This window comes from Caretta caretta, chromosome 11 (assembly GCF_965140235.1).
Source record: "Caretta caretta isolate rCarCar2 chromosome 11, rCarCar1.hap1, whole genome shotgun sequence".
In the NCBI taxonomy this organism is placed as follows: Eukaryota; Metazoa; Chordata; order Testudines; family Cheloniidae; genus Caretta; species Caretta caretta.
Genome location: NC_134216.1, coordinates 58,825,540 through 58,840,796, shown reverse-complemented (window position 1 = coordinate 58,840,796; position 15,257 = coordinate 58,825,540). Strand labels below are relative to the sequence as shown.

The following is a 15,257-nucleotide window of genomic DNA, read 5'->3' as shown; positions in this document are numbered from 1 at the left end:
CATTTTAAATTCCCTTCTTCAACGTTACTCTACGGCCGCACTTTTCTGCCATACATAGTAGATTTTAACAGCAAGGCAGATAACTCTATCCTGGCCAAGATTCAAAACTTGGAGAAAATGGCTTTAATTAAAAAACAAACACCACCACTATTCTATTGTAATGTTCCAAAACACTGCACTAGTAGAGTGGATTTGGGTTTGAGGGAAGCGTAAGATTTGCAGGCAACGTAACCATGATGCAACCTAGCTTCTTGTACTTTTTTAAAGTACAGTGTCCTGAGATTCTTCATGTGGTTTAGAAATAGGTTCCTACATGTAAGCAATTAGCTATTTGCATGGATAGTTTCCTATGGATTGGCTGCACATATGCAAGACCAGTAATCCAAGATGTTATACTCCATTAGGTCAGCAAGTCTGCCTCTCTAATTTCTTCAGGAGTCCTTGACTTGATCAAGGCTTAGGAAGAATTATTACAGGCTTCCAAAGCAAAAATCACTTAAGAATTCTTTAGGCAATTCTTGAGAAAATAAATGAAATCATAGATAATAATGGCTCTGAAGAAGGCATTAGGGTCACCCGACACCATTCACCCAGTTACATGACACAAATGTGAACTTTCTTTTGTTAACCGGTCACTCAAGTAAATGGAGCAGATAGACACAATGCAGTTTGTGGTTAACGGTCTCCAATTGCTTGTTCAATTGGGGCCTGATCCTATGAGTTGCCATGTGCCCTACATTCCCATTTATTTCCCCTGGACTTGAATGGTCAACAAGCCTTTGCTTATGCAAAGCAAGTCACACAAGTAAAGGGCAGCAGAATACAAATAAAGCCTTACTAATCCAAGATTAACCCTCACTAGGATGGGGGCAGTTATTTCCTGGTAGCAAGTGGGATAGAGTCAACAAAATTCACTCCCAGGATAATGGAATGCATGTGCCCCTTCCTCCATAAACCACAGAGAGTATGTATTGTAATTAACAAAGGACACATGGGATTTGGGAACCTTTTTGTGGCTTCCCTGCCTTCAGTCCATAAATCTGCCTAGATGAGTTACTGACCCTTTAGAATAGGCCAATCTGGGGGAAAGGGGGCTATATTTTTGAGCAGCCTCCTCTCATCAGCACATGTCTTGTGAGCCAGGGTTAGAACATAAACCCATCTTTCCAACCTAGTTGCACAGGCTCTGCTCGTTGCTTAAACAGTTTTGTTAATTCTAATTCATAAAGCTTAGTAATTTGAATGCACGTCCCAATTTATTTGCTACAATAAGGGAAAGGACAGATACCAAACCAGATGGGGATTGCACTGTTTTACAGAATTGATTAGGTGACCACAACAGACTCAGTCTCAACCCCTGCTCAGTCTTAACGCTGAAAGCATGAGACTGTAGATATGTAAAACTCCAAGTAGCACCCTTCACTAGGTATTCTTATGCTTTAATTAGAAGTACAGTGTTGTTTCCTCACTCCAAATCAGCAGTTCAGCAAACAAAACAGGGTTTGTTTTACCTTTAATTCTGCCAAAAGATCTGCCTCTTTCCTTTTTGAGCATCTTTGAAGATTTTTCACTGATATGTAAAGTCATAAAACTGGAGGATTCAGCAAAAAAAGTTTGATATCTTATGTCACACTATTGTAGATAAAATCTTTTCTGACCAGTTGCACACAAACAGAAGGCCAGGGACTGCTAGAACAGTAGTTCTCAACCTTTCCAAAGTAGTGTACTCATTTCAGGAGTCTGGTTTGTCCTGTGTACCCCAAGTTTCACCTCAGTTAAAAACTACTTGCTTACAAAAGCAGACATAAAAAAAAAATACACAAGTGTCACAGCACACTATTACGGAAAAATTGCTTACATCTCATTTTTACAATATAATTATACAATAAATCGATTAGAATATATTGTACTTACATTTCAGTGTGATACTTGAGCCTGTTTTTCACTTGTCAGCCTTGTCTGAAGCCGGAGCTTTGAGTGGCAGGGCTGAAGCCTGAATCTCACCACCCCGAACTCTACATGTAACTTAGCTTCGCAGGGTCCCTTGTGGTATGAGACCCTGGGCAATTACCCTGCTTGCCACCCCGTAATGCCAGCCCTGCACTTGCAACCTCCCTAAACCCATCCCATGACCCCTCTGAGAGTTGCAACCCCAGGGTGCGAAACACTGATCTAGATGAGTTGAGTACCCCTTAGAAGACGCCTGTGTACCCCTGGTTGAGAACCACTGTACTAGACGTCCCTTCCAAAGCACCACTTCTGAAGTTCCACCTCTGTGCAATTCCTCTACAGATTTAATATTCAGGGTCTTGAAGGGTCTCTCAGACATGTTGAAAAATTCACCCCGATATATAGCATTTTCCTAGGGCGCTATGGGTTGAGATTTCCCTACTAACACTATACAATGTGAATGGTCCAAACATGGATTAGACAGATCCAGAGAAGAGACTTAGAGAACCAAGTCCACTCCACTGCAAGGGTAAAACAGTATATTTAGTCCATATATAATGTTTCAAGAAATGGGGCTTTGATCCATTTCTTTGGGAGACCATGGCACAAGCTAATGGTGCCCTCCCAGAACAATTTTTCTGGATATCCAGACATATGCGCCTTTTAATTTCCTCCAGCATAAATGGCTTTTTACCATCCTATCAAATCCTATTCCCTTTGTGATTACAGCCATTACCTACTTGTAGAATGGTAACATTCCAAACTGTTACTTAAATCGCTGTCTGCTATCACTTCAGCTATCTTTCAGCATTGCCTGCCTTTCAGGTTTTGGTAACCCATTGATGATTTTCTGTGTTACGTATTCTGCCTAGGATTCTGACCTCTCTGGTTGGTTCCTGCATTAAATACACCACATAGAACAGTGACCCTGTCCAAGGGCACATCTGCCTTAGTGTGCTGTTTATTCCTTCTGTTAACATTTCACATGAGGATGAGACTGAACAGAAAGATGAACCAGTCTGACAGACATCCAAATTTGATACACTCCATTTACCACATCATTACCCTTTGGCTAAAGGACCATGAACAGTTTTTAATCTGCCTCAAAGTTTCTCAAACCCAAGTTATAAGAGTTGACTATATATATTTAAATACAGAATCTCAGGTCTTCTTCCATTAAGACAGGAAGTGCTGTTATCGGTCAACATTATTCAAGAGTTGAGACAACAGGAATTCTCAAGTACAAAATCTGGTGGCTGACAACCAAAGTATTTTGCTCTCATTTAGTCTCCCAGAATGTTAAAACAGTTTGTTGATGAATCCTAACTATGCGTTATTGCCATGAATCCTTTTTATAACCCCAGATTGACTGAGGAAGACATATGTTACAATTGTTGTGATGCTCTAACTCCAACACCTATGACTCACACAGTAAGAATACTTGAAACACAAGGTGGGTGAGGTAATATCTTTTATTGGACCAACTTCTGTTGGTGACAGAGACAAGCTTTCAAGCTTACAGAGCTATAGAGATGAAGAGCTCTGTCTAAGCTTGACAGCTTGTCTCTCTCACCAAGGATATTACCTCAGCCACCTTGTCTTTCTCCTATCCTGGGACAGACATGGCTACAACAACATTGCATACAGTAATAATACTTGGCACTTAACACCTTCAAAATGCTGTATCCTGAGTTAATCCTCAGAACACCTCTTGTGAGGTAGATTAATAGCGCCCCTCCTTTTACAGAGGAAGTCAGATGCTCCTGCCAGGAATTCCTACTGAATTCCATGAAAGTTACAGCTACTTAGAGCAGGGTTGAATTCGGCCCAGAGATATTAAAGGCAGATTATAACCAAGCTACAATGCAAATCTGTGGCAGAGTTGACAGTGAAATTCAAGAGCTTCTGGTTCACAATGCCCCAGTGATTTTAATTATTTTCGTTTTTTTTTATGGCAAGCCTTCCAGTTTGCCAGGGCTTGATTTGACACAGCGCCCCAGCTTCAACTTTAGTTTCATGTTTTGGATTAAGTTTTGTTCCAAATACCCAAATTTGGAACTGTCCAGGTTCTTCAGTCTGAAGGAATTTTGTCACTTCTGTTACTTAATCAGAATACCAAAACAATTTTTCTGTATCACTTTCATAGTAGAATGTTATAGGTCTGTGACAGCTTAGACTGGAGTTAAGAATGTACACTTTTTAGAATCTAGTTTTAATTTTCTTGACTTCCAATTCATTAATTCAAGACTGGAATTATGCAAATATATTGCTGTCGTCAAACTAGCTAGGAAGTGTATATATAACTGTACCCACCTCCTTCAAACATTCTGTTTTAACTACTGTACATTATATCTTTGGGGAAATACCCATAATAAATTAAGTGGTATTATTCAGAAGGGTTGCCAGTTACAACTGCATCTTTTGTTTTATTCATATTGTATCCTATTAGTACCAAGATTTCTTCTGAGAATGTAACAGATCAATATGTCTGTAACTCTGGCCTGTAACCCAATTACTATGCAAATGTCTCTGATAACTATTACAAATTAAATTTGTATTTCGTAGCTTCAGAGACTCATGGAAAAGGCTTTATTGTTATGCTTTCAGAGAAATATACTGTTTAGGATAAATTCAAAAGTATTTTGGGAATTAAAAAATACAAAATTAATCCTTAAAAGAGATCGTTGTGGGGAGACCAAAAAAGCTGGACACTTGGTATGCCAGAGGATTTATAAGGGTCCATAAAAGTCATTGTACAAGAAATTTATTCTAATAGCTTTGGATGCTCAATCCGTGTAATAGTCCAGTCTGCCTTCACTCCTTGTGTAAATTCCCTTCGGAACCTAGGAAAAGCAGCACAAATAAGTTGTTAAAGCTCACGTAATCCTTTAAAGAGCTCCTAATGCTATTGAGAAAACTTGGCAAAATACTCTCCTTAGTTATTCTGTTATCATTTTCTCTATCTCTTCCCTCGTCCTTTGACCTTATGAAAGCCAGGTGTTTTATAAGAGATCATTAGATGCCACAGCTCAGTCCCCATATGGAGAATTGTGACATCAAAGCTATTTCTGCAACAAGAGAGTGATCCAAAGCCTACTGACGTCAACGGAAAGGCTTTCCTGACTTCAGTTGGGCTTTGGCTCAGGCCAAGTGAGGAATAAAAACAACAACAAGAGCAGAGGAAGTCTTAAGTACCCCATTTTTTTTCATGCTAATACCCTCAAAATTCTAGAAAATGATCTATAGGAAAATTAGTTACTAAATTAAGGGTTTCATTTTTCCATGTGGCATCAGCAAATCAATATGGTGAACTAGGTACTTTTTATCCAGAGATATTTGGTTTAGGCATTAAAAAAAAAAATCACGGAATAATAAAGTTAGTAGATCTTTTTAGAGATTAGACCAGATATACCAAAAAAACTAAGCGTAGGATTGAATCCTTCTACACATTTGAATTCTACAGTTGTTTGAAAGAATGTTAACAGCCACCCCAAATTTTAAAAGCTTTCCCCCTTTAATGCTAGAACCTTTGAGCACCTGCATTTCCAAGTTGGTAAGGTTTTTTCATAGGTATTTTATGTGAAGCCTTCAGTTTCTAGAGTGTTAACACAGCATTTGTATGCCTAAATCACACACAGAACAGCAAGGGCAGCAGAAGTGTAATCCATATTATCCTTCAAGTGTGTTCCAATCCTGGCCTGGGCAGAACCATCCCTAGACACCTAGCTTTGATGGGTGATGGGTGCTTTGAAGTCTATCTACCCATTTGTTCCTTGACCTCTGAGGAGGGGCCAGAAAGCGTGCCAATTTCAGATGATTTATTTGGACACCTGGTCACTTGGAACTGAGACAACTCACAAGCTTTCCCCCAAGGAGTCAGGACCCTCAAAGAAAGCAGACAAGACTCTAAGATATGTGATAAATATGGTCAAGAGGTGAACATAGGTGCTCTTCAAGTGGTTTTTATTTGTATTTTCTCTGGACCTGGAGGCTGTGTAGTTTCTCCTTTCTGAGAAAGAGTTTAGAAGAGAGCCAGCCTATCATAACTTAGGCAAAAATATGCCATTTCCCCTCCACTTTTTACAGTTTTGAAGAATATTTTCAATGGTTTTGCCAAGACTGCAAATATTTTTTCTCTCTCAGACATTAGCACATTTTATAACCAGTGTTTTATATGCACATTCCTATGAAAATACATCCACTTGACCAGTGAGCACTCAGAGGATTTAGATCAGATCTATGTGAATTATTCAAAACACCAGATGATGTTTGCGTTGTTCTAACTTGCTTCAGAAAGCGTTCAGTTAAATCTTTCATCTTCTCAAGCCAACTGCAATGCTGACTCCTTTGCAGGAGGGTGGTGTTACAGCAACAGCACAAAGCAGGCTGATTGGCTTGGCAGCACTCTTTGATTTGGTACACAAAACTGGGACTGAGGACTGACATGGGCCTCTTTCCAAAAAGGGGGGGGATAAGGAGGGATCAGAAAGTTTGCGACATGCTAGTAGATTCATAGAGTGTAGTAGCATTAGTCTGAAGTTAAGAAACAAAGCTGTAATGTGACAACCTTAAGGTGATTTTGTTTTAAAAAACCTCACACCCCAAGAGTTGCTCCCCAGAATAAAAGTTGCATTGAATGAGGAAACTCTTATGCTGAAGGCCAAGATAAGTACAACCAGAAGGAAAAAAAGAGATAGGGAGACTTACTCATAGTTTGCTGTTAGAAGACGTTTAGTTTCTTTCACAGTTTCATCTCCAAATACAATCTGGAAAACTTTGGTTCCATCTGGAGCCTCATCAGGGAGGTCAGTGCTAGTTAGATACCAGAAGCGCATCAGGATACTAACAAACTTTCTTCCTGTTAGAAAGAAAACTAAGCCATAAGACAACATTCAGGAATTTTGCATATACCTCAGCAGTCTAATATTTTTTACTTGCAAGCCACTAAGCATTTTACTAAAACTCTAAAGAAGCAAGTGGCTACAGCCTAAGAGGAAGCACAAAAGAAGAAGGAAAAGAAAGTGATACTTAAAGTAATTCACCCTAAAGCCATCTTCATAAGGTTTGGCAGGAGTAAAAACAAAACATCATACTTTCTATAGAGAGGTGTGTAAGTCAGCAGGAGTTATTCCTGTCACTATATATGATCACATTATATGGAAGGTTGGCATATTCCATATTATAGAATGACCATTATTGTGACTGAAAAGATACTTAGGGTGACAGGGAATGAGATGTGGAGAAGTAGGATTATTAAAACAATAGAATAAGAGAAGTTCAACGTATTAGATAGCCTGAAATAAAGAGGTATGGATGGATGAGACCAAGGTTAGGTTCAGAAAAAGAAGCATCTCAGCTGTATTTTGTAATGAGCCAAGCACACATTGTTGGCATTTAACAAAATAAAGCAGACAGTTGCTAGTTTAAAAAATAATATAATAATATTATCTATATCTCTATATCTATCAAGGTGTCCTGGAGCCATGTGGAGAAACTGTCACACAGTGTGGTATGAGATTATTCCCACTCCACTTCTCTATGCTAAATATGCTCAGCCAGCATGGGGGGAAATTATGCCTATGCTGCTGCTCCAGCATACAGCACTTAGCGGTACAATAGGAAAGCAGTAAAGAGTGACTCAGACCATGTCCATTTCATGCTGCAGCTGCTGCATCCACACCACCACCACAGAAGCAAACTTTCAGGAGGCAATAGGTAGGAATGGAACAGACAGGACGGGAGACAGACAATGAAGGGGAACGAATTACAAAGTCAGTTGCAACATGAAGACTGAAAAATTCAGAGGTTTTGCAGATAAACTTTAAAAATTGGTCTTCAATTTGATCCCTCATTTTCCATGCCAGCAGGAGTTTGGAGCACTGCAGAGGCAGTGCTCAGCCCACATGGGAAAAGACAGACCGTACGTCACCTTTCTGGCTCGGGCTGACAGAAGCAGCAGCACTAACAAGCGCCAAAGAAAGTCATATCCAGCCATTCTCCATCAGAAGAATGTCTGCCACAAGGCAAGATTTTTGGCAGGAGCATAGGGTGGGGAGAAGAGGGGGAATAAAAGAAAGGAGAGAGACCAGAAGAAGAAAAGAATCTATAAGAGAAGGGGCAGGAGTACACACGTTGGGAGTCATTATGTTTTTATAGCACATACAACACTTTAAGGCCTAGCACTCTGCATACAGTAACCTGTGAGGGGACTTTTTTTTTTTCCCTGAGAAGTGAGTAGGGAGAAATGAATGGAAAGTGTATAAAATCCCTGTGAAGGAGAATAAGAAAAATTTGAACAGGCATCAAGGTGGTATAATGACTCATACTACTAATGATAGTTTATAGTGAGATAAAATAAGTACATAAAGAGAGATCTTTAAACATTACTTCTAGGAATGAGAAATAGGACTCATTAACACCTTTGTAATTAGAAAAGCTGTAAAAAGCAAAACCATGACAACAGGTTCGCTATCTATGCTAGGTGAATGTTTTAGAATTCTATACATACCACTGTCATCGTAGTAAATACCAACATCTCCTGGTGTTGTATACATTATTTCATCCATGTCAGCAGCCAGGGCATTCCTGTGGTTTTCAGACAATGAAGAAAGCTTCTCCTCCAACACCTGAAGTACCTGAATTTAGAGAAATTGTAGCTACAGTTCACTAGATAATTGAAACCACTGATCTTGTAAACTCCATAACAATCCAGTATTACCCCAATACATATACTGAAGTATTTCTAATCCACATCGCTGTAAGATAGTCTATTAAAACAGAAATATTGTTCAGCCAAAATATATCTATCTATCTATCTCCCATAGTATTTCCTTCTGTCTGAAGAATGGTTAAATGTAAAAAGTTACATCAACGCAACATTTAAATCCACAAGAGTCAGGACATGAAAAAGAATTAAAACACTCACAGTAACTTTAACTTAAATGTATCCTGTGCAATGTGTGTTAACACTCAAACTAATTAAGACAGAATATCCAAATTCTACACAAAAAGCTACATCTGAAGAACATTAACATTGCAAAGTCAGAAAGCATCAGTTAAGGTTTTCCTCAAAACCTAAACTCTGCTCCCCCCCTTCCATTTAAACTTCTCTCTGCTTCCTCTTATCTATATTTAAGTTTTGTACTACACATCACTGTGGTATGAGAGTGTCCTTATCCTTTTATACATTACAATTGTCTCTATAATTCTATATTAATTGCACTGGACCGTTGCCTCATTCAGTGCACAGGTCAGACAGGACAGTGGAACTTTGCCTTTTTTCTCTACACACCATCCTCCAAATTTGTTCACACTGCGATAGTGGCAAATTGAATTTGTCTTAAAACAAGTCCTGGATACACAGAGCCCAGGCCCCGTTCACAATTTTCCACACCACATTCACTGAGCACCATCCAACCTGCAAAAGATTATCATGCACTGAGCACCATCCAACCTGCAAAAGATTATCATGATGTTCACCAACCCAGGCATCAACAACAAGAAGTCTACTAGCTGGCCCTAACTGCAATCATTGTTTCACAGTTTCAGTCTGTGCCACCTTGGGTCACACATGGCTCCTAATAATTGCTTCCCTTTCTCCTCCTTTGTGGGGTGGCTCCCCATTTCTTCCCCCTCCTCTGATTGTGGGTGTCTTCCTTTTAGTACTGGTAGAGCTTCTATGAACACCTGCTGAACCCATGGAGTTTGGGGTGGGAGGAGGAAGGGAAGATGCTCTCTTTAAAGAGCTCACTAGGAACAAGCTCACATTTCACTGCTACCTCTACCCAGAAGCAGGAGGCAAGATGGTCCATTGGCACTACACCACAGTGGTATTAGAGTTCTCTTTCCATAGGCACGAGAGGCACCAGGCAGCCCAAGCTACTGGCATACAGTAACACAAACATACACCTGAAGCAGCTCCCTCATGAGACTCTTCTGGATCTGACACCCCTCTCCAGAGGTGACCACGAAAACAGTCCCAGTGGTTCAAAATTCACACTGACAACTAACACTGGTCAATTTGGCTATATCCTTGAGGCCATGATGCAAGATCGAGGTCTCCAGTTTAGGACTAGGTAGCTAAGTGGCAGTGTGACCTACATGGGATGGGAACCAGTTAAGACTGGGGGATGTACAAGAAATGAATTATCCATTGGGCAGGTCTATGTTGCTCACCTAAAGTTTTGGCACCAGTGAATGGTACTGGTGGTCACAGTAGGAACTTCTACTCACTTGCCCCATGTGAATAGAAGTTTGCAAGTCTGCCCCTGTTATCCACCCTCTTCTGCAATGATTATATTTTTTAATCCTTTTTTGATGACTCACCGGACTCTTCTGGCAGCTGCTCCATTGTCCTAATGGTAAAAGCAACTGGACAATTTTCCTTAATACAGTAACTGATCATGCCCTTACAGATAAGCTTGTCTGTCCTCCGACTAATATTCTCCTGATCTTTATTGAGAAGTTCTTCCCCAGTTGGTACTATTTGTGTTTATTAACAAGCTAAACTTCACTTTAGATGACTGAGAACCCATTGGCAGATTAAAGGGTGAGACAGAGAAATATTTTTCATTCTGTGTTCGAGATTTTAGAAAAGAAATAAAATACTCTTTACCTCTTTTGATACAAATTCCTCCATCTGATCAAGTTTACACTGAGAAAGCAGCTTTGAAACAAGAGCAAAGGCCTACAAAACATAAAAATACATGAGCAAACATTCCACTAACTCCAGGTCAGCTCATTTTCCAGTAATCAGAGAATCAGACATTAGATATAGAAAAAGACTCATTCGATCATCTAGTTCATCACATTGGTAGGGCAGGATTGTTGCCTCCAGTATATTTTCTAGTGTCTGCTTCCATCTAGTTTTAGGGAATCCATCTACTGGGACCATGGCCACTTCGCTTACAAAATTACTCCAGACCAAAATAGATTTTTTTCCTGATGTTTACCTTACGCTTTCCCCATTCTTAGTCTTTATCCCCTTATACCACCCTGTACAATCTCTCTCCATTCTACAATGTGACAGCTTACATGTACATGAAAGGTGTGAATGCTTTCTCAGTATTCACACCACTCATGAGTATCGACCTTTTACACATCAACAAAGGCATAGTATAATTGCCCTCCCATAAAGTTAGACTAGTTTCTACTGTCCTTCCCTAGAAGCAGCTGGAAATGGCCTTCTCCACACTATCTTTCTATTGTGACTGTGGAAAAGCTATGCTGAAGTAGCAAGTTTTATTCTTTGCTCTGAAAACAGCAAAGTCTGAGTGTTCTCACTTCCTCCAGAAAAGTGGCAAAGCCTTGGGCCGTCTGCCAAGAAAACCATCTCCCCATCTCATACATGACAGCTTCACTTTTCCTACAAAACATAACTGTCAATGGAGATCTATATCTTGGGTCCATTCCACAGGCCTTAAAGCTGAGACTTGAATATGACCTGTATTCTATGGGAAAGCCAGTACGGTGAGCAGCGGACCAGGGTGATGTGCTGTTGCTGATTTTTTTTCGCTGTGGAAACATGGTGCTGCATTCTGGACCAACTGAGGCCAGGGAATACAGGGAAATGCAGTAGTCAAGTCTTCAGGTCACAAGGGCACGAATCACTGTGGACAAATCATTCTGCAGCAGTATGGGGTACATGCAGAAAAAAGCACTTTTAGCAGCCATTGCTATCCAAGTATCCAGCAGCAAGGAGTTCAGTAGAAAAGAGAGGCTATGAACCAGCTTGAGTACTTGAGAGCAGGCTCAATCAAAACAGTGATGCTACAGTGGTAGTTAGATCTTTACGATGACATATCCATCTTCCTTGGGTTCAACTTCAGCCAACTGTTTTTCATCCACATGCTGATCTCAGCTAGACAACCAGAAAGCTGAGAGATGGTTCAGTTGGCATCGGAAGTAAATGAGATATGGGGTCATCTGTGTGCTTGTGGAACTTGAGTCATCACACAGTGGCTTCATGCAGATGTTAAGTAGGATGAGGAAAGAACAGAGTTCTGTGGAACTGCACAACCGAGTACTCTGATGGCAGAGGAACATTCGTCCAGCACTACTCAGGGTGCAGCCTGAAAGGAAGGATTGGAGCCATCTCAGTGCTTTCCTTTTTACTGTTTCTATATCTTTAAAGTGGGAGAGAAGTGTGTGATCAACAGAGCTGGATTAAGACAATCTGACGTCCTAGGTAAACCCCACATGGCCCTGCCTCTGCTTGAGGGGTCGTCACAGTCTCCCACCCAACACAGACACAAGGTATCTGTGAGGGGCCACTACCTCTCCTGTTTGGAGGAATGAAGCCTCCCCTGAAACTACCTATGCCAATGGTTTTCAAACTGCGGGTCACGACCCACTACGGGGTCGTGGAATGTAAGGCACTGGGTCATGGTGGCTCTGGTCAGCATCATCAACCAGGCCATTAAAAGTCCCGTTGGTGGTGCTGCCTGGCTAAGGCAGGCTAGTCCCTACTTGTCCTGGCTTCTCGCTGCACCCCAGAAGTGGCCAGCAGCAGGTCTGGCTCCTAGGCAGGGGGGCCACGGGGCTCCACGCACTGCCCCTGCCCCAAACACTGTCTCCACACTCCCATTTGCCAAGAACCGGCCAATGGGAGCTGGAGGGGGAGCGGTGCTTGTGGGCAAGAGCCGCACAGAGCCGCTTGTGTACCTCCGCCTAGGAGCTGGACCTTTTCTGGGGCGCAGCATGGTCTGTGGTGCCAGGAGAGGCAGGAAGCCTGCTTTAGCACCCCTGCTGCACAGCTGACTGGGAGCCACCCGAGGTAGTCCCGCGCCCCAATCCCCTGCACACCCCCCAAACCCAGAGCCCCCTCCTGCACTCCAAATTCCTCATCCCCAGCCCAGAGTCCTGACCCCCTCCCACACCCCCAACCCTCTACCCCAGCCCAGAGCCCCCTCCCACACCCCAAACCCTTCATCCCTAGCTCCGTTGGGTCGTGGGCATCAACAATTTTCGTCAACTGGGTTGCCAGAAAAAAAGTTTGAAAACTACTGACCTATGCCATACCAGAAGGAGGAGTAGTCAGCCACCACCTACCTAAATGGGTGGAGGGATGTGTGGGGAGCTCCTCCTGACACCACCCAAACAGAGCCATAAGAAGGAGGCAGAAGCAAAGGCTACCCCCATCTAAGTCTTCTGCTGAGGTGCCGTCACTGGGGGGGGGGGGGGGCGTCTCAGAGAAGCAAGTTGCAGAGTTAGCATAATGAGAAAGTGGGCACATGACATTCACAGAGCTATTGTTGCAGGCTGTCGGCAGACAGCAGTTAAATTTAGGCCCCATGTTTTCAAGGTTTTCTTCACAACCATAAAAAATAGAAAAAAGATTAAAAAAATTAAGTGTGAAAACTGAGATTCTATCATCATGCAATTCCAGGATCTGGAACAATACGGATGTGACTATGCCCTAAATCCAGCCTCAGTGATCAATGGTACCAAGTACCAGGAGAGATCCAAAATGATATATAATTCCCATTCTCTCAGTCATTTTAGCTAAACTAGTTTCTGTTGCTCTGCTCTGAGCACCCTCCATTTTATCAGTACCGTTCCAGTAAATGTGGCACCTAGAACTAGGGTTTCCAATTTTGGTTGGACATATTCCTGGAGGTTTCATTTTATGACATAATATTTAATTAAAGATTAATCTTCAATTCCCGGAGACAATCCTGGAGGGCTGGCAACCCTACCCAGAACTTGAAAGCAACATTCAAAGTGCTGCTGCAATAAGAATCATACTGAATGGCCTCCTTGCCTCCCTGCTCTGCGACTGGATGCCTCTGCAGCCTGAAATTTGTCTTTTCCGTTGCCAAATTACACTGGAGCCTACTATGGCGTGCTGCATTTATGCCTAATACTGCATCACTCTCACAGATGTTTTGCAACTGTTTTAATCACTTACAATACACAGGAAAGCCTGTCAAATTTTGACTCCTCCTTTAAGGGGATAAACCACAATTTATATGGTGTCACTGTCACAGCAATAATATCCCTCCCACAGGGGTCTCACTACTGGGACAATATGAACACACAGTCCACCCCAGTTGAACAAAATATCTGTCCCCAGAGCCAATGGGCAGCAGTATTTAGCGGAGAAAGGAGGAAAGAGAGAGCTCAGCAGGAAGAGAAGAAGCAGAGGGGAGTAGGTAGGAAGCAGTGAGGAATAAGGTCCAGGGTGGCCAGGTATGCCAAAGGGAAGAGTGGGGGTGGGCCCCATAATGGAGGTGACAGGAAGGAGGTAAAAAGAAAAGGAGTACTTGTGGCACCTTAGAGACTAACCAATTTATTTGAGCATGAGCTTTGCTCAAATAAATTGGTTAGTCTCTAAGGTGCCACAAGTACTCCTTTTCTTTTTGCGAATACAGACTAACACGGCTGTTCCTCTGAAACCTGTCAGGAAGGAGGTAAGGGGTTTCACTGCATACACAGTGTGTGTGGGGAAGGGCTCCTTGCATGATCGCACACAGGTCAAGGCGGTGAACAGGCCTCCCCGCCTACATAACTGGGGCACACGGGGAGTCCCAGGCAAGGGTAAGGGGGGGGATAACGGACCACCCTCCTACAGAGCCCCACAGACACAGCGGCGGGGGAGGGGGAGTAACGGCCCCCACACACAGACGCGGGGGCGGGGGGGTAACGGCCCCCACACACAGACGCGGGGGCGGGGGGGTAACGGCCCCCCCGACACATTGGTTGGAGACGCGGCGGCCCCGCAGTCACCTGCTTGGCCCCCTGGGTGAACTCCTCGACGCTGAACTCCTGGTCGAAGTAGGCCCGGATGAGGAAGCAGTAGAGTCTGGTGCGGACCCAGATGAAGGGGTTGGGGATCCCCACCACCACCACGCTCCGGCCGCCGCCCGCCCCCGGCGGTCCCCGCCGCCGGCTCGGCTCGCCGCTGGCGCAGAAGCGCGCGGGGGGCCGGGCGCCGGTCAGGGCAGCCGGGCCCCGCGGCTCCAGCTCGGCCCGGCCGGGTCTGACAGTCGCCGCCAGGAGGTGAGCGGAGAAGGCGCGGACCGGCCCAGGGCAGCGCCGGAGCCTGCCGGGCAGCGCCATCTTAGCGAGCCGCCCCGCCCCGCGCCGCGCCGCCCCGCTTGGTGCGCGGGGAAAGGGGCCTGCCTGGGAAACGGGCCAGATCAAGCCGGGCGCCCCGCGTGCTCCGGCCCTCCCGGAAGGACCGCTCCCTGGCGGGAGGCAGGCCCCGAGCGCCCCTTGCTGGTGAGACCCCTCGGAGGATCGGGTCCCAGCCCGGGGGCAAACGGAGCTTCCCTCCCCCTGGAGACTTGGCGGCCGGAGCAGCGGGG

At 43.7% G+C, this 15,257-nt stretch overlaps 1 protein-coding gene across 1 annotated transcript; it reads right to left on the bottom strand.

Moving 5' to 3' along the window:
- Positions 1–4,516: 4,516 nt before the first annotated feature.
- On the bottom strand, positions 4,517–15,009 carry MAIP1 (matrix AAA peptidase interacting protein 1). Its single transcript, XM_048870522.2, has 5 exons — positions 14,677–15,009; positions 10,565–10,636; positions 8,459–8,585; positions 6,658–6,808; positions 4,517–4,793 (listed from the first exon to the last, which is right to left on the bottom strand). The coding sequence occupies exons 1-5, from the start codon at positions 15,007–15,009 to the stop codon at positions 4,715–4,717; spliced, it is 762 nt and encodes a 253-aa protein (XP_048726479.1). The 3' UTR covers positions 4,517–4,714.
- Between the last annotated feature and the right edge of the window lie 248 nt (positions 15,010–15,257).